The 20064-nt window shown below is 36.6% G+C and overlaps 1 protein-coding gene and 1 long non-coding RNA gene across 7 annotated transcripts; one reads left to right on the top strand and one right to left on the bottom strand.

Annotated features, from left to right (window-relative positions):
• Positions 1 to 2349: 2349 nt before the first annotated feature.
• On the bottom strand, positions 2350 to 18824 carry LOC108901405 (uncharacterized). 3 transcript variants are annotated; one of them, XR_007815114.1, is made up of 7 exons: positions 18460 to 18824; positions 17451 to 17510; positions 5652 to 5719; positions 5225 to 5293; positions 4427 to 4487; positions 4081 to 4119; positions 2350 to 2488 (listed from the first exon to the last, which is right to left on the bottom strand). It is a non-coding gene; the product is annotated as an uncharacterized LOC108901405 (long non-coding RNA). The 3 variants fall into 3 exon arrangements; XR_001963898.2 differs by having other exon boundaries at positions 18323 to 18821; XR_007815113.1 differs by lacking the exons at positions 17451 to 17510; positions 18460 to 18824 and adding an exon at positions 10256 to 10468.
• On the top strand, positions 13422 to 19761 carry tymp (thymidine phosphorylase). 4 transcript variants are annotated; one of them, XM_018702875.2, is made up of 10 exons: positions 13422 to 13498; positions 14591 to 14711; positions 14788 to 14990; positions 15353 to 15451; positions 15775 to 15904; positions 15986 to 16104; positions 16215 to 16377; positions 18840 to 19067; positions 19220 to 19360; positions 19435 to 19761. In XM_018702875.2, exons 2-10 carry the CDS (start codon positions 14597 to 14599, stop codon positions 19563 to 19565), a joined length of 1329 nt encoding a protein of 442 aa, XP_018558391.1. In that variant the 5' UTR covers positions 13422 to 13498; positions 14591 to 14596; the 3' UTR covers positions 19566 to 19761. The 4 variants fall into 4 exon arrangements, with proteins under 4 accessions (XP_018558391.1, XP_018558392.1, XP_018558390.1 ...); XM_018702876.2 differs by lacking the exon at positions 13422 to 13498 and adding an exon at positions 13506 to 13662; XM_018702874.2 differs by lacking the exon at positions 13422 to 13498 and adding an exon at positions 13524 to 13679.
• The last annotated feature ends 303 nt before the right edge of the window (positions 19762 to 20064 follow it).

The following is a 20064-nucleotide window of genomic DNA, read 5'->3' as shown; positions in this document are numbered from 1 at the left end:
ACCTGAATAGTTCATCATTTGTCAAAAAAAGGACATAACTCATAAAAGTTTATTTACATAATTCTCTGTATAAGTCAAGGTCAAAGGTCAAAAAAAGAAAGATTTTAAACTTTTTATTTCTTCATTGCCATTAGAAACACCATCATTTTTCTCCACTTTTTCTTTTCCAATGAAATTTAGTTCAAACACACTGGATTTTACTTTTCCATTTTTGACAGTTTGAACTTGAATACCCAGAATCCCTCTGTGCTTTTATTGTGAAGGTGTAAAAGTGTGTGATGTTTGCTGTGGTTTTTCTCCACAGGACTCAGAGTTGAAGCAGGAAACAGTTGGAGTGACAGAGAGAAGAGACGGACATGAAGATTTCCACAAGGTCAGTGTTAGTTTCTTCTTTTCAGTCTGACTCTGTCGTTATCTCAGCTGCACTTTGACTCTTTAAACCTCTGGTCTGCAACAAACAACTACTATTGAAAACATCAGGACTGGAACTGATCAATATTAATCCACAATCTCGCCGTAAAAAAAAAAACAATAATGTAAAACTCTTAAAATGCACATTGCTGTAAAAAACAGAGAGACAGACAGACAAGGCTACTCTAATTTAATCATTTTTAATTACTGTTAATCAGTATTTTTACCTAATTTAGCTTCAAAAATAATGAGTATTAAACTTTTTAATGTAGAAAATGTATTAGATTATTATACTGACAGTCCTGTGTAGGGTTTTAATCTTGTCTTTGTCGTTCATGTAAATCCTCAAATGTTTCCAGTAACAATGATGTAATACAGAAAAACAACTGGTGCATTTTCTCAGCTATGCAAACTGTAACTTAAGAATATTTGGCTTTTTGCTAAAATAAAATTATTTGTATATTAGTGTTATGACTCATAATAATCCATTTATGGAAAAAAGATTAAGTCACGTTAAATGAAAAGTATTAATCATGTAACTGAAAGTTGTTGTTCCAGATGTTTATATTTACTGTAGAGTCTTTAAGCAGCTGAAACAGTCCAGTCAAAGTCATTAAATATCAGTCAGTTTTTTAGTTAAGTTATTGATGAGGAACACGTGATAGAGTATTGATCATTTTCCTTTGCATATTTTTATCTCCTCCAGGTGTCACCACTTCATCCATGAGTCCAGAGACCAGGACCAGATCCAGCACCAAGTCCTTCAGGTAATTCAGAATCACATCATCAATCACCAGAGACTTCACTGACCTCAGCACTCAGACATTAAACAGTTTCCATTTTTGACAGTTTGAACTTGAATACCCAGAATCCCTCTGTGCTTTTATTGTGAAGGTGTAAAAGTGTGTAATGTTTGCATGTGGTTTTTCTCCACAGGACTCAGAGTTGAAGCAGGAAACAGTTGGAGTGACAGAGAGAAGAGACGGACATGAAGATTTCCACAAGGTCAGTGTTAGTTTCTTCTTTTCAGTCTGACTCTGTCGTTATCTCAGCTGCACTTTGACTCTTTAAACAGCCACTACTGAAAACATCACAAATATTAATAGCTTGTTTTGTGTAGAATTTAATCTGATCTTTGTAAATTGGTTTAATTTCTCAACCATGTTTATTTAGTTTAGTACCTGCAAGTTTAGAATATTTGGCTTTTAACTTCATTTTAATTAATAACTAGATAATTTTTCCTGAAAAATACTAGAGATAGGTAATATAACTAGAATATAATTAGTATTAAATACTAAAAAAACTTAGTTCTACATAATGTAACTAGCACCTAAATATAGTACTTATAAACCAAAAGTAGAAAGCAGTATGTAGTGACTATATTATCTAGTATTACTAATTTTAATCAGAAAATTTTGTATTAAATTATAAATTATATTACTAAAAAATATTATTAAAGTAGTGGCGGACTGGTGACTAAAAACTTATTAGTAATTAAAAGTTAATAGAATACATAAAAAATAGAAAGTAGAAATAGTAATAGTAGATAATGTTGCTATTAAAAAATAGATAATTTGTAGTATCATTAAAAGTTGACTAAGAAATATTTGAATTATTTTATTCCAGACAAGATTATTAAACAAAGTGCAGCAGAGATAATGACAGAGGTTTGACCACTAGGAGGCGCTGTGTTTTATTCTCTGGTTATTGTTGTTCACACATGAGGACATTAGCAAACACCAACATGTTTCTAATTAACTGTTTATGATACAGCTAATAAAACAGTTGTATCATAAACAGTTAATTAGAAACATGTTGGTGTTTGGAAACATCCTCATGTGTGAACAACAATAACCAGAGAGTAAAACACAGCGCCTCCTAGTGGTCAAACATGTAGCAGGGGGAGGCTGAAACAAAGTGTCTCCAGTTGAACAAAGTGTTTGTTGTGTTTCCATCAACAGGCTGGAGGTTTTTCTGTCAGTGTCTTTAATCAACAGCTTCATCACTCTGTTGTTTTCTTTCATCAGCTCCACCTCTTCACGCCTGATGACATCATCTTCATCTTCATCTCCTCCTCCTCCTGCAGAGACAACAACATGTTTATTAGTACTACTGCTACAATTAATTAGTACTGTCACCACTATTAATTACTATATTACTATATTAAGCACCATTAGTAACTACAATTAGTTATTGCTTAAATATTACTATTTATAGTTTTCAGTAGTACCGTTAAATACTATTACTTATTACTGTTAGTTACTATTTAAACACTACCATAGGTTACTTTTTACATGCTAGTATTAGTTACTACTTTTAGCTACCATTTAAGCACTATTTTTAGTTACTTCTTAATAATATTTAGTCAGTACATTTAAATACTGTTATTAGTTACCAGTATTAGTTACTAGTTAAAATTTTTAGCTATTACCTTTAAATAATATTAAAACACTACCATAGGTGACTACTTTGAGTGACTATTTAAGCATTATTATTCTTAAATACTATTATAACATTACATATTTAACACTCTATAGTTACTTTAATCATTTTAAATACTATTACATTACACTAAGTTACTACTTACATGCTGGTATTAGTTACTATTTAAGTACATTTAAATAGTACTTAGTTATTACTATTACTTTGAGTGACTATTTATGCATTATTAGTTACTTTAAATACTAGTATTAGTCAGTACATTTAAGTACTATTTTAACACTCTAATTAGTTACTTTAAATCATTTTAAATACTATTAACATTACCACTTAAGTTACTACTTACATGCTGGTATTAGTTACTATTTAAGTACATTTAAATAGTACTTAGTTATTACTATTACTTTGAGTGACTATTTATGCATTATTAGTTACTTCTTAAATACTAGTATTAGTCAGTACATTTAAGTACTATTTTAACACTAAATCATTTTAAATACTATTAACATTACAATTTAAACACCTAAGTTACTACTTACATGCTGGTATTAGTTACTATTTAAGTACATTTAAATAGTACTTAGTTATTACTATTACTTTGAGTGACTATTTATGCATTATTAGTTACTTCTTAAATACTAGTATTAGTCAGTACATTTAAGTACTATTTAACTAAATCATTTAAATACTATTAACATTACAATTTAAACACCTAAGTTACTACTTACATGCTGGTATTAGTTACTATTTAAGTACATTTAAATAGTACTTAGTTATTACTATTACTTTGAGTGACTATTTATGCATTATTAGTTACTTCTTAAATACTAGTATTAGTCAGTACATTTAAGTACTATTTTAACACTCTAATTAGTTACTTTAAATCATTTTAAATACTATTAACATTACCACTTAAGTTACTACTTACATGCTGGTATTAGTTACTATTTACTATTTAAGTACATTTAAATAGTACTTATTAGTTAGTTAGTTAGTTATTACTATTACTTTGAGTGACTATTTAAGCACTATTATTAGTTACTATTTGCATACTATTATTGATACTTAAATGTTAGTAGATAATCATTTTAAGTTAATATGAGCACATTCCTACATCACTACTTGTTTAATTTCTAATATCTGGTTTTTGTTTCTGTTAAATTTAAGAGTTAATTAAACTGTTTAAAGTTCCCTGATGTGATTTTAATAGAAATAAAAACATTTTCCTACCTTCACCTCGAGTGGATCCAGTGGTTTCTGTGAGTTCACCTGAAAAACAAAACATGACATTAATCAAAACAGAACTGGTCATTAAATGAGAATAAAAACACTTCACTGCATCTTTACAGACACAGTCATTTTATCCTCAGATTCTGGATCTAAATATTTTGTTGTAATATTGTTTAAATTGTTCCTTTTCTTTGAAACTTTGTTTCCTACATAAACAAAGTCAATAAATTAAATTAATGTGTTTCTGTTCAGACTGAAGATTGATCACTGATCCATTAAACTGTTTAATGTCTGAGTGCTGAGGTCAGTGAAGTCTCTGGTGATTGATGATGTGATTCTGAATTACCTGAAGGACTTGGTGCTGGATCTGGTCCTGGTCTCTGGACTCATGGATGAAGTGGTGACACCTGGAGGAGATAAAAATATGCAAAGGAAAATGATCAATACTCTATCACGTGTTCCTCATCAATAACTTAACTAAAAAACTGACTGATATTTAATGACTTTGACTGGACTGTTTCAGCTGCTTAAAGACTCTACAGTAAATATAAACATCTGGAACAACAACTTTTCAGTTACATGATTAATCTTTTTTTTAAACAGACTTAATTTTCCCATAATGGATTATTATGAGTCATAACACTAATATACAAATAATTTTATTTTAGCAAAAAGCCAAATATTCTTAAGTTACAGTTTGCATAGCTGAGAAAATGCACCAGTTGTTTTTCTGTATTACATCATTGTTACTGGAAACATTTGAGGATTTACATGAACGACAAAGACAAGATTAAAACCCTACACAGGACTGTCAGTATAATAATCTAATAACATTTTCTACATTAAAAAGTTTAATACTCATTATTTTTGAAGCTAAATTAGGTAAAAATACTGATTAACAGTAATTAAAAATTATTAAATTAGAGTAGCCTTGTCTGTCTCTCTGTTTTTTACAGCAATGTGCATTTTAAGAGTTTTACATTATTGTTTTTTTTTTTTACGGCGAGATTGTGGATTAATATTGATCAGTTCCAGTCCTGATGTTTTCAATAGTAGTTGTTTGTTGCAGACCAGAGGTTTAAAGAGTCAAAGTGCAGCTGAGATAACGACAGAGTCAGACTGAAAAGAAGAAACTAACACTGACCTTGTGGAAATCTTCATGTCCGTCTCTTCTCTCTGTCACTCCAACTGTTTCCTGCTTCAACTCTGAGTCCTGTGGAGAAAAACCACAGCAAACATCACACACTTTTACACCTTCACAATAAAAGCACAGAGGGATTCTGGGTATTCAAGTTCAAACTGTCAAAAATGGAAAAGTAAAATCCAGTGTGTTTGAACTAAATTTCATTGGAAAAGAAAAAGTGGAGAAAAATGATGGTGTTTCTAATGGCAATGAAGAAATAAAAAGTTTAAAATCTTTCTTTTTTTGACCTTTGACCTTATACAGAGAATTATGTAAATAAACTTTTATGAGTTATGTCCTTTTTTTGACAAATGATGAACTATTCAGGTTTAGGATTAACTACTGAACATATATAGTTTGTAGTCAGTGTGCTGAGTTTCTATATTACCTGAAGGCCTCTTTAGTGCACCTGGTCTTTAAGAGCTTCTTTAATGTACAAGGACAAAGAGGTGACACCTGAAACAGAGAAACACAGAGATATATAGAAAGTAAAATTAGCTATATTTAATAATAAAGGAAAACTATCAAAACATCAATACTGAACATTACATCTGAACCAGAGCATTTTCTAAACATTGAGAATAAGAATCTCTTTTTCAAGGGAGACCTGGCAGACAAAACAACACAGGACAAACTCAAAAAACAAGGACAAGCACAAGGAAGCCACATTTCAAGATTTCAGCTATGTAACCTGGTAAATTAAAACCAGCAACATCCTGGAGAATCTGCCCCTAATTCTTAATTGTGTTTAAAAATATTAATTCATTAAGCTTCAGGGCCTTTTGCAGCATGTTCCACGCCGCAGGTGCAAAATACACAAACGCCTTTTTTCCATTTTCTGTTCAGACTGTTCAGAAAGGAAAATAAATGAGAACGCAGAGATTATTGTCCAAAACTTCCCCGAGTGATGCAGATACATAAACAGTATGAGAGGAGGCCTCATAAATGTGTACCATAGGGGTGTAACAATATATCAATCTACATCAATCCAATGATTGTCAATTCCATGGCATCAATTAGAAATGAAAACATCGATCAGACATCTTAGTTACATACTGTAACATCCCTTAACAAGCAAGCGTGGAGACATCAGCTGGTTTCATCACAACTCTTAAGAGTGATATCACAGCTGTGGGCCACTGTGCAGGCAACACCCAACAACATAACAAAAACCTTACTTACATCCACTCACTTTCAGCTGATGATGTCAGATGATATCATCTCATGAAACTAGTGATTTACACCGCCAGTGTGCCAATGACAACAAAACGGGCCAATCCTACGCTAGAGTACAACTCACAGTGGCCACTTTACAGTTGGTAATAAACCTCAGGGAAGCACTGTGATCTGTACCAAGTGTACAAAGACAGTGAGCAGAAGTATGCATATATAAGAAATCACCATAGTTGAGCACAGATTTTTTTAAATTGTCTCGAGTCACTTTTTTTTTTACACCAAGAGAAACACAACTGATTTCGGAAATAAAAACTCAGTTTTAGCCTGAGCTTCATCATGTCATCAAACAAAATACTCAGGCGTTTCCAAGAATTAACTAACTCTATTTCACTTCCCTGAAGAGTAACCCCTGAAGGGATATTTTGTGGTCTACTCCTATAACCAAGAAACAGTATAAGTTTAGTCCTGTCTGCATTAAGAACACGTTTCGGCGGAAGTAGGATATTTTGGACAACAGTAAGAGCATTTTACAAGTATTCAACAACCTGTTCAAGAACTGAGGCACAGCAGTATTTAACGGTATCGTTAGCATGAAAATGATTATTCATTCTGTATCTCTAAAATCTAAAATGATCACAGAAAAACACAGAAACCCGATTAAATGCAAAACAACCACAAAGATACAAGAAGCTGACCATAACAGAGGCAAAACAGCCAGATACAGACGCAAAATGACACCAACCTGCCACCAAGCCACAAATAACTGACCTTAAAAAGTTGCATAACGATCATGAGATGCTAGACCACCACAGACTCACTGAAAATGACCAAGGTGGGACATAAAATAACACAAAGTCTGGTAAATTAAAACCAGCAACATCCTGGAGAATCTGCCCCTAATTCTTAATTGTGTTTAAAAATATTAATTCATTAAGCTTCAGGGCCTTTTGCAGCATGTTCCACGCCGCAGGTGCAAAATACACAAACGCCTTTTTTCCATTTTCTGTTCAGACTGTTCAGAAAGGAAAATAAATGAGAACGCAGAGATTATTGTCCAAAACTTCCCCGAGTGATGCAGATACATAAACAGTATGAGAGGAGGCCTCATAAATGTGTACCATAGGGGTGTAACAATATATCAATCTACATCAATCCAATGATTGTCAATTCCATGGCATCAATTAGAAATGAAAACATCGATCAGACATCTTAGTTACATACTGTAACATCCCTTAACAAGCAAGCGTGGAGACATCAGCTGGTTTCATCACAACTCTTAAGAGTGATATCACAGCTGTGGGCCACTGTGCAGGCAACACCCAACAACATAACATAAACCTTACCTACATCCACTCACTTTCAGCTGATGATGTCAGATGATATCATCTCATGAAACTAGTGATTTACACCCCCAGTGTGCCAATGACAACAAAACGGGCCAATCCTACGCTAGAGTACAACTCACAGTGGCCACTTTACAGTTGGTAATAAACCTCAGGGAAGCACTGTGATCTGTACCAAGTGTACAAAGACAGTGAGCAGAAGTATGCATATATAAGAAATCACCATAGTTGAGCACAGATTTTTTTAAATTGTCTCGAGTCACTTTTTTTTTTACACCAAGAGAAACACAACTGATTTCGGAAATAAAAACTCAGTTTTAGCCTGAGCTTCATCATGTCATCAAACAAAATACTCAGGCGTTTCCAAGAATTAACTAACTCTATTTCACTTCCCTGAAGAGTAACCCCTGAAGGGATATTTTGTGGTCTACTCCTATAACCAAGAAACAGTATAAGTTTAGTCCTGTCTGCATTAAGAACACGTTTCGGCGGAAGTAGGATATTTTGGACAACAGTAAGAGCATTTTACAAGTATTCAACAACCTGTTCAAGAACTGAGGCACAGCAGTATTTAACGGTATCGTTAGCATGAAAATGATTATTCATTCTGTATCTCTAAAATCTAAAATGATCACAGAAAAACACAGAAACCCGATTAAATGCAAAACAACCACAAAGATACAAGAAGCTGACCATAACAGAGGCAAAACAGCCAGATACAGACGCAAAATGACACCAACCTGCCACCAAGCCACAAATAACTGACCTTAAAAAGTTGCATAACGATCATGAGATGCTAGACCACCACAGACTCACTGAAAATGACCAAGGTGGGACATAAAATAACACAAAGTCTGGTAAATTAAAACCAGCAACATCCTGGAGAATCTGCCCCTAATTCTTAATTGTGTTTAAAAATATTAATTCATTAAGCTTCAGGGCCTTTTGCAGCATGTTCCACGCCGCAGGTGCAAAATACACAAACGCCTTTTTTCCATTTTCTGTTCAGACTGTTCAGAAAGGAAAATAAATGAGAACGCAGAGATTATTGTCCAAAACTTCCCCGAGTGATGCAGATACATAAACAGTATGAGAGGAGGCCTCATAAATGTGTACCATAGGGGTGTAACAATATATCAATCTACATCAATCCAATGATTGTCAATTCCATGGCATCAATTAGAAATGAAAACATCGATCAGACATCTTAGTTACATACTGTAACATCCCTTAACAAGCAAGCGTGGAGACATCAGCTGGTTTCATCACAACTCTTTAAGAGTGATATCACAGCTGTGGGCCACTGTGCAGGCAACACCCAACAACATAACAAAAACCTTACCTACATCCACTCACTTTCAGCTGATGATGTCAGATGATATCATCTCATGAAACTAGTGATTTACACCCCCAGTGTGCCAATGACAACAAAACGGGCCAATCCTACGCTAGAGTACAACTCACAGTGGCCACTTTACAGTTGGTAATAAACCTCAGGGAAGCACTGTGATCTGTACCAAGTGTACAAAGACAGTGAGCAGAAGTATGCATATATAAGAAATCACCATAGTTGAGCACAGATTTTTTTAAATTGTCTCGAGTCACTTTTTTTTTTACACCAAGAGAAACACAACTGATTTCGGAAATAAAAACTCAGTTTTAGCCTGAGCTTCATCATGTCATCAAACAAAATACTCAGGCGTTTCCAAGAATTAACTAACTCTATTTCACTTCCCTGAAGAGTAACCCCTGAAGGGATATTTTGTGGTCTACTCCTATAACCAAGAAACAGTATAAGTTTAGTCCTGTCTGCATTAAGAACACGTTTCGGCGGAAGTAGGATATTTTGGACAACAGTAAGAGCATTTTACAAGTATTCAACAACCTGTTCAAGAACTGAGGCACAGCAGTATTTAACGGTATCGTTAGCATGAAAATGATTATTCATTCTGTATCTCTAAAATCTAAAATGATCACAGAAAAACACAGAAACCCGATTAAATGCAAAACAACCACAAAGATACAAGAAGCTGACCATAACAGAGGCAAAACAGCCAGATACAGACGCAAAATGACACCAACCTGCCACCAAGCCACAAATAACTGACCTTAAAAAGTTGCATAACGATCATGAGATGCTAGACCACCACAGACTCACTGAAAATGACCAAGGTGGGACATAAAATAACACAAAGTCCTTGCAAAGTGACGGCAAGGATGTGGAAACAAACCAGCAAAAGCTGCTCACTGTGTCATCATCCCTCTATGTCAGAGTCCCACAGCTCCTGTCAGGGACGGTTTAGTCACAGAAATATACACACACTCTTACACGCGTGATAAAAACGACTGAAAATGGAAAGATGGCCAGTAAATATCAGTAAAAGAGAAGGCTAATGCTAACGCTCGCTGGCAATGCTAACCCTCGCTGCTAATGCTAATGCTTACTGTTAATCAGTTAGCTCATTAGCCTTACCTTAGGCCGCAGCTGTGCTCAGCGTCCAGCCTCACTCGTGTTCGACAACAACACCTCAAAAGTTTGTTTTAGCGTCCAGACATCCTCAATAATGAAGTTTCTAACAGTTCTAACAAGATGACGCGATAACGCGACGACACTAACGGTGATTTTTCTCTGTATTTTCACAGTTTTCTTCGACTTTATTTCTCCGCTGCTCAGCTCTGCTCTGCTCCCCTCTCAGTCACGTTCACTGACGACACAGGTTACACTGCAAAAAACGCTGATTGATTGGTCTATTCTGCTCCGCCTAACAACCGCATTTGATTGGTCGAAATAATTGTAATCAGTGTTAGTTTTTAGAAGGCTTTTAACAATGAAAAGGAAGTTCCATCAATTTTTACATTATTCACCTAAGTGAATCCTGAAGTCTAAGATACAGTTCAGGGACTTGTAGTGTCTCTGGGCCAACAGCTATAAGATAATGGGTTGGAGGATCTGAGGATGAGGGTTTTTCTAATGAGGCTCAGTAACTTCTGAACTCCACCTCTCAAAGAGAGGACAGAAAAAACACAGAGGCTGTGAGTGGAGATGGGATTTGTGGCATGGTGGGTAGGTTTGCAGCCATATGGTCGTGCCAGGTTGTGCAGAGCCTGGTTTAAATCCTACATATTGCTAGAACCTGGTGCATCAAAATCTACCAATCCAGTATGGGGTGTGGCAATTCACAAGTTACCTACTGGAGGATAATGTGATAATATATATGGACTGTCATTTAATTCAGAATCCAAACTGCACAGTGTAAGTAAAATCCAAAATAAGTAAATAAGTCTATACATATTACAGAAGGTGAATGAATCTGTGCAAAAGCAGAAGAACAAACCTCCTCTAATCTGCTAGTAATCAGCTGGATCTTGAAAAAAAAAATTTTTTATTATCTGTATTGCCATTTACATGACACGGTGTGAAGACAGGGTACTGTCAGCTTTGAGAGTGCTAGTTATTAAATGTTTACAAATTTAATTTCACAGGAGGAGGAAGACATGGACATTTTTTGCAGTTCTAGCCAAAAAAAAAAAAAAAAAAAAGCACCAAAATCAAACCAACCCTCTCATTTATTGACTCCAGCTGTTGACACATTCCCTCTCCCATGAGTTAAATAATGGATACTGCCTTAATCTGTTATTGTGTGGTACTTTAACTTCAGTAAACAGTCTGAATACTTCTTCCATCATTTAAGTCACACAATAACACAAACAAACTAACAGATGGAGGCAGTGGTATTCCAGCAGCTCCTGTGTTCTGCTCTGTAAAATTCCTTTTTTTGTCAGTGGAGTTTGGTAGTGATATATAGTGATGTTTCTGGTTAAACAAAAATGATCTTACTCTTGTGTACTAGGGTGCAGCATGACAGAAAAATAAAATAAGCACATTTCTCAAATATTGTACTGTTTTCTTAAGTTAAATAGAGAAGAATATAAGAGAGGGTGAGACATATGAGAACGAGACAAATAGCACAATCAGGTCCAAGATTGTAGCTCTTGATGTAAAGAGAGTCAGAGGCAGCAACAACAAACCTAAAGTATCATCTCTAAAGTTAAATGAAGAAAGCAAATCATGAAAACTGCACATACCAACAGTTTGGAAGAAAAACTGTTTCACACAGTTCCAAGTTTCCAATTCCAGTTGGATCTGCAGTGATGAAAATTTTTTGGCCACACCAGCAATTTGGCACCAAGGGTGATTATGCTCATCCAAAACCACCTTCTTCTTGTTTGCCTCACCCAAGGAGTGAAGTTTCAGTTTTCATCCATGTCTGTTCTGACTCATATGAAGGGAATAAAATGTATAAAGTCTGTTCCTGAGTTTTGGTTGTGTTTCTCTTAAATGAAATCTTTATTCCAAGAAGAAATTATAGTCCAACAACACTTCTCTTAAACAAAGGCTTTAAAATTGAACTAACAGAGAGTAAAACAACAAAGATCTGCAGCCTCATTAAGACAGTAGAGTTTGAGGTTCTGAGTCAAAACTGAACAAACTCACAAACCAAAGCTGCGGCGCTCGTCAGAAACACAACTGAGAGTCTTTTAACCATGATACAAAAAAGTTAGCACTGGCATGGCGATGTTTACAATGAGCTTTGTTATTTCTTAGTTCAAAATGGTCCCACACCAAACTTACTCTTGCTCTCTACATGTTTACTAGCCAGGACCAGTTAAACATTACAGAGGCAGACTGCAGCGTGTCATCCGGTCTGCTGAGAAGGTGATCGGCTGTAACCTGCCTTCTCTCCAGGACCTGTGCACCTCCAGGACCCTGAGGCCAGCAGGAAAGATCATGGCCGATCCCTCCCATCCTCACAAACTCTTCAGGACGCTCCCCTCTGGCAGGACGTTGCGGTCCATTAAAACAAAGACCTCATGCCAAAAGAACAGGTTATTCTCCTCTGCAACTGGGCTCCTCAACAAGATCTAGCCCCCCCAACACACACACACACACACACACACCACACACACACACACACACACACACAGACTGTCACAGACTATAATCCCCCCACTACACATAACATTAACGTTATACACACACCTATGTGTTACATTAATGCACATCTCTCTGGACAATCACTGCCACCTTCAAACATTTGCACTCTACACTTTACATTTTAATTATGTATATTTATGTTCCTTGTAAATATAGTTTTTGCTTTTTGCTCTTTCTACTCCTTAGCCTTACTTCTACTTCTCTATATCTGTGTTTTTTTTTACTATCACTGTTCTTTAGCACTGATATACCAAGACAAATTCCTTGTATGTGCAAATGTCCAATCATGTTCGAGACTGCTTTAATTTGCTCAAGATGAATCCACCATTCTCCCTCTCCACTACATTCACAAAGTTTTAACTCTTGAACAGCCTTCCGTCCAAAATTTCCTCACTTTTCTAAAATGTCCTCACTCTGAAACTCAAAAGAAGTACACGTACACACACACACACACACACACACACACACACACACACACACACACACACACACACTTTAAATGCAGCAGAAGCTGCACGAACTTCAACTTGACTGAGAAGTTAAACTGATTTTTTTTTTTTTTTTTTGTCTCTGAGTAAACCAGAGCTGAAACCTAATTGGCTCTGCTGAATCTCACCTCCTCCTCCCTGCTCTCCCATTGGCAGATAGACTCGACCTGTGATTTCTTTATGGTGAGCTGCAGGGTCACTGGCACTTAACAGACTGCAAACACCAAGCCAGGTACGCTACTCTGAGTGTGTGAGTGTTTTATCGATGTTAACAGGGACGAGATAAACCGTTACGTTTTACTATGGAAGCTTGTTTTTGTTGGTGTTAAAAAGAGACACGAGGGTTTGACGTAGTCATGGGTCAAATCAGGTGAAGTCCCCAGGGAATCCAGTCAAGTGAGTGCAGTGTACTTGTAAGTGACTATAATAATTATAATAATATTTGGGTGTGTTCATGGTTGAATTATAGTATGTTGTTCAGCCAGTTTACTTTTTGTTGTGAAGGTCAGTGTTATGTTAAAAGTATTTACACAGTACTGTAAATATTGTCTCACCAGACAAAATTGTGTTGCAGCACAGCAAACACTTGGGTACTGCAACTATAGTATCAGGCAGAGAAAAACAACAGCAAGAAGTCTGGAAGAACATAAAGTCCTAAACTGTGCCTGGAACCAATATTTTGGTGCAGAAGGACTTTGATCCACATGTTGTGGCTTCAGTTTTGGGAGCTGTCATCTTTAGTCCATCTTTAGACACAGTCTCTTCTTTTTTTTCCTGCATCATTTGGTAGATTTAAAGTTACTTATCTGCGTCTGTTCTTACGCTTCTGATATTTTGAATTTCATAACTCATGTTGGCTGAAGAAACGGATGCATTTTTACAGTTTACGGTAAAAATTTTGGGAGCTTTAGTCCAGTGTGCATATACGTCCTTCTTCAACTTCACTGTATCTCTAATTATCAGTACTTTTATCTGATCACAGAGAAGCTTTAGAGTATTAGTATTAGTCTCATTATCAATTATTCTAACAATTATTTTCTCAATTAATCGCTGGTCTGACATGTCAAAATATTGATAAACACTTATAAGAGATTAATGATTTTGTTTGAAAACCCAAAGGTATTCAGGTTACTGTAGAAAATTGTGAAAAACAGAAAATATTCCAACCTGTGAGGCTGGAATCAGAATATGTCTGAATGACTTAAATGATTAATTGATTCTTTAAATTTTGCCAGTTATCTTTCAGTCGATCGACTAACCAATTAATCGACTAATCGCTGCAGCTCGGATCAGATTCATGGCCTGCTTTCTGTTTTTTTTCTAGGCCACCATGTCAATTCCAGATCTGATCAAGACGAAGAGGGATGGAGGGGCGCTGACTGATGAAGAGATCAAAACTTTCATCCAGGCTGTTACAAACAAAACCATCCAGGACTGCCAGACAGGTACAAACCTGCCGACTCACATTCAAACTGACCCTAACTTTATCAGCAGCATTTTTACGTCTCCCTGTCTGTTCAGGGGCGATGCTGATGGCTATCTGGCAGAAGGGGATGAACGTCATGGAGACCGAGACCCTGACCAGAGAGATGATGTCATCAGGGGAAGTGATGTCATGGCCGAAGGAGTGGGCAGGGCGAGTGGTTGACAAACACTCGACAGGTGGAGTGGGAGATAAAGTCAGCCTGGTGTTAGCACCTGCGCTAGCTGCCTGTGGCTGTAAGGTAGACACTTCTAACTTTAAAATCTATAATCTATTGATGAGGGACTACAGAGATCAATAAATAATAGATAATAAATCAGAGTTAAGCATCTGTTGTTCTTAAAGATAAACACATGTCGAAATTAAGACTCAGGATAAAACTTATAACAAGAAAATTTCTAGTTCCACTGAAGCTGAATGCTATTATCTTAAGCTGCAGTTCCTGTCATGGCCAATAGATGGCACTCACAGAAAACTGTGTTAAAGTGAATAAGAAAAACCTCAAGCTTTAGAAAAACAACTTGGAATATATAAAACGTTTTAACAAAAAGAGGACTCTTGGTTAAATATCCATGACGCTGTAACCTCAGGTGTGTTTGACAGGTGCCTATGATCAGTGGGCGGGGCCTAGCCCATACAGGAGGAACTCTGGATAAACTGGAGTCAATACCAGGATTCAACATCCACCAATCAGCAGCACAGGTCAGCAAAACATTAATTTACAAACTGTTTCTTTTACTATTTGACTGTACAAACATACTGGGTATCACTGGAAATTTTTTGACACCAAGCCAAACTCATACCACAATTTCCGATAATGTACTTCAAGAAATATAAATATACTTTTCTTCTAGCTAACGTTCCCAAATCTTTTTGTAACTCAGGAAGTCTCCGACCAAAAATCCAGTAAAGAAAAACACCAATCTTTTAGTACTTGGAAAGTTCTTTAAGCTCATCTCTCTCTGTATTTACACACCAAAGTCAGTGATATTAAATGATTATTTATTTATATGTACTGACTGCAGATTCAGAGGATCCTGGACTCGGTGGGTTGTTGTATTGTGGGTCAGACAGAGACACTGGTTCCAGCAGACCGAGTCCTGTACGCTCTGCGGGACGCCACCAGCACTGTGGACAGCCTACCACTCATCACTGGTACTGGATGTCACCTAACACTATTATAGAGCAGCTCTGCCAATTCATGTTTTGAATTTAAGTGATTGTTGTATTTTTCAGGATCTATTATTTCAAAGAAAGGTGCTGAGTCTCTGTCTGCTCTGGTGCTGGATGTGAAGTTTGGAAAAGCTGCACTGTATAAAGATCTGGAGAGTGCTAAAGAACTAGCACAGTCATTGGTACGTTATTAGTTTATGAATGACTAAATATCTTGTATTGTTTCTGTAAAGAGCTGATAGAAGTTCAAGACAAATACACGTTGTTGAATAATGATTCATTATTATTTCAGGTGAGCGCTGGAAATGGACTGGGGATGCGTACGGGTGCAGTCCTCAGCTGTATGGACGGTACAATTGGTCGATGTGTGGGCAACAGTCTGGAGGTGATTGAGTCTCTGGAGACGCTGAAGGGAAACGGACCCGAAGACCTGATGGAGCTGGTTACTACGCTCGGTACATGCAGTACATTACTCTGTGCACTGAAATACTCCTGACAGTTACAATTTTGATTTTAAAGACATTTGGTCATAAGAGACAACAAAACACTGGAGAAAGAGAATAATAATACCCCAAAGCTTAGACCCAAGACTCTGAAATATCTCCATTTATGAGAATTTATGTGGTTTGGATTTCTGTTGTTGACGTTTCCCTTAGGTAATTTCAGGTTACACATTTTTTAAAAGTGTTATTTAGTTTTATTTCATTCTTGTTTCGTATTTTAGTTTATTGTTGTTCTTTGTTTTGTTTGTGTTTCTGTTTTGTTTTGTTTTTTAAGCTTTACAAATTCATACGGAAGATACAAGTAACCAAACTACTAGCTATGTTCATGTGGATCAAATTCCAACAAATTCTGATCTAAAAAATTCAAGCCAGGTCAAAAAATCAAGTTGCTCCAATAGAATCTGTAAAATTCTGACATCAAAACTCAGGGTGTCACTTTGTGTTTAAAAGTGTTGAGGATGTATTTTAAATGCTTTTCAACACAATGTAATGTGGAGATAGGCCTGAACCCACAGTAGATACTTCAAGCGGCAAGAAAATTGCATAACGTTGTATCAAAGGGACAAAGTCTCAGGCTAGAACTGAGTAAGCAATAAAAAAAATTCTCAGCATTAACACACAGTCAACCAAACAAGTATCCCTCATCCATGAGCATCACATTCACAGCTGCAACAACATGTCAGTTCACCAATACCAATATCACATCTACTGTAGAAAGCACCAGCATCTCAGTTTGCCAATATCCAATATCCAGGATCCATGGCCCATGAACCTTTAAATGAACCTCCATCTCAACCAATCAACCTCTTTGTCACAATGTCAACATCAAAATCTCCTCTTCATCTTTCAAACCATCAAAGATCCTGAGAAACACCACTGTCATGTTTGACCAGCAGCTATCCTTAAATATATGTGGACGCATGGGGGCAAAACTAACCATTTCAAAAAGTGGTGGTCCCAGTGTAAATGACACCTGAGACAAAATTCAAGACCATAACACATCAAATATGAGAAATCCAGCCTACCACAGTTTCCTCGAGTCCAAGCTGATGTCTTCAGATGTCCTGTTTTGTCCATGCAACAGTCTGAAAAATATTCAAAAGAATATTCAGTTTACAGTTACATCTTAACTTGGAAAAATGACTTAATCAAAATGGCTGCAGACTATACAGTCACTGCCATTAACAGTGAATTTCTTTAAATAAAAGTTAGCTGCAGCCCTAAAATAGTTGTGAATTGATTTTCCAATCTCTGCAGAGTACAGACTGACTCAGGTGCATTCCTGCACAAACTGACAGACATCTAAAGCAAGGAGACAAAACACAACAACAGTAATACATATACTGATAAATGCTGATGCAGTTTGACCAGCTGACATTTATCTGACTGTTTGTTTCATCCATAACAAACACACTATGGCTGGTTCATGAGTTAAGTTGTTGGTTAGAACTTCAGCCCCATTTTTATCACTTATGTATTTACCTATTTGGAAAAATAAGTAAGCCGAATCTGCTATTAGCAGTTCTTCTTTGTTATGTATCATTGGATGTTCAGACAACTATCACTGAATTATTCAGATACTGAAGAAAATGTATAAACATGATGATTCTCGGGCAGGTTCCGGAGCGTCTTTTTTTCTGTGATTTCAAAGCAGGTTTATGGACGTTTATTTGCGATGGAGATCAGAGATAATGCCACCCTCAGATAGCTTAAGTCACACCCAATTCAAAAATATGTGTATTATATCTGTGTGTTCAGATATTATTTAGCTGTTACTCTGGTTTTTCACAGAAATCTCTGCAGTCAGACGCTTCGGCTCCTCAATGAGCCGCGTGTCACTGTTCGTGTCCCTGCAGCTGTGGATGATAAGCTGCCACACTATATGAACTATCTTTACCTGTAGCTTTGACCACACCTGTTCCTCCCACCTCACACAGTATCTTCACTTCACTGCAGTTTAAATCTCCAGAATATAACCGGACTTTTCGAAGCTAATGAGTCAAAACGTGACCCAGAACAACAACCACCTGTTACCTGTGATTAAGGAAACAGCGGCCTCACCAAGTGAATGCAGCGGGTACTTCAGGAAACCTGGGAGAGGGGAGCATTTCCAGGAAAAATACACAGAACCAGTGGGTAGTTCAATGGATATGAAAATTGCTTCTTGGAGCTGCAGAAGTTGCCTAAGAATAATCATGTTTTTAAGTTTCCTTCAGTATCAAACTCATCCAGTGATTGTTGTTTCTACATCCATGGTTACACTGACAACAGGAAGTGATAATAACCAATTCAGCCTGTCTTTTAATGAATTTTAATTCCCACAACCTGTAAAAAAAAACAACCTATCACCATAAGACGTCCTCCGTACGGCAGGGTTTTACAGATATAATGTACCATTGTTTGTGTGTCTGTAGGCGGTATGCTGCTAATGATGACTGGCTCAGTTTCCGACCTATCAGAAGGGAAGAAGAAGATTTCTGAGGCAGTGATTGGTGGAGCAGCTCTGTCCAAGTTCCAGGCCATGATGGAGGCTCAAGGTGTGAAAGAGAAGGATGCTCAGTCCCTGTGCTCCACCCACACAGATAACTACAGCGTCCTGAGGAAAGCTGAGCACCAGATTGAACTGAAGACTCCTGCAGATGGTAAAAACAAAACAAAACAAAAACACAAGATAAGAACAGTTCATTTATCAAAGTACAGAGGCTCTGGCATTTCTTCAGACAGATAGTATAGTAATCAACATATATAAACCTTTTATCTTTTTTTTTTACATTTACATTATTACACCCCGCAGGTGTGTTCCTGGGTGTAGACGGTCTGATTCTCGCTGAAGTTCTTCATAAACTGGGGGCGGGACGATCGAAGGCCGGAGAACCTGTCAATCACAGTGTGGGGGCGGAGCTGCTGGTGTCTCTGGGTCAGAGGGTCGAGAGAGGTGAGAACTCATGATGAAGATGAGGGAAAAAAAGATGATGATGATGATGATGATGATGATGACTTTGTGTTCAGGCGTCTCCTGGTTGCGGCTTCATTACGAGGATCCAGCTCCGACTCCAGACCAGGAGAGTCGACTGCAGAACGCTCTGAATCTGGGATCAACCCAACAACACACTCTGGTGAAGGAACTACTGCTGCCTTAGTAACACACATTTTAATATGCTCTCTATTTATTCCTACATAATCACAGTATTTTAGTAAATGTACTTAGTTACTCAACTTTACTCTTGCTGTTAAAATGAAAACTGGCACCAACAGATTTTTAGCTGCAGTGTAACACCAACACATCCAACATAAATAAATACAAATGGAAATGAAGAAATAATGTTGTTGCAGTGTTGTTATTAATTATTGTCTGTGTAAAAGGAAAGAAATGTTATTTTCAAACAGTTTGTATCACTTTTACAGAGGAAACTCATTTGTTTTGTAAAGTTTTTTCAGGTAATTTCTACATATGAATGTTTACAGCCTGAACTGTGATATAAAAATAAATTCTCATGTCATAACTGCCAGTGAACTGTGGAAGGATTCACTGTTAATACTGAGGACAGTAAAGACTTGTAAAGTCCTTATTTTGCCTCATTTTAAAACAAACTTTAGAGAAGCCTTGTGACTTAAATATGTCTGATTGTACTTCAGTAT

The sequence above is a fragment of the Lates calcarifer genome, linkage group LG18 (genome assembly GCF_001640805.2).
Source record: "Lates calcarifer isolate ASB-BC8 linkage group LG18, TLL_Latcal_v3, whole genome shotgun sequence".
NCBI classification, from domain to species: Eukaryota; Metazoa; Chordata; class Actinopteri; family Centropomidae; genus Lates; species Lates calcarifer.
Note: the sequence above shows the minus strand (reverse complement) of the source record. Positions and strands in the feature narration are given on the sequence as shown.

What these genes read in the sequence shown, in the direction of transcription:
- tymp (XM_018702873.2), top strand. Translation starts at nt 14,117, where the DNA reads ATGTTGGCTGAAGAAACGGATGCATTTTTACAGTTTACG. An exon ending in TAGCTGCCTGTGGCTGTAAG is followed by an intron (nt 14,991 to 15,352) that starts GTAGACACTTCT and finishes TGTGTTTGACAG; the next exon opens with GTGCCTATGATCAGTGGGCG. An exon ending in TCCACCAATCAGCAGCACAG is followed by an intron (nt 15,452 to 15,774) that starts GTCAGCAAAACA and finishes TACTGACTGCAG; the next exon opens with ATTCAGAGGATCCTGGACTC.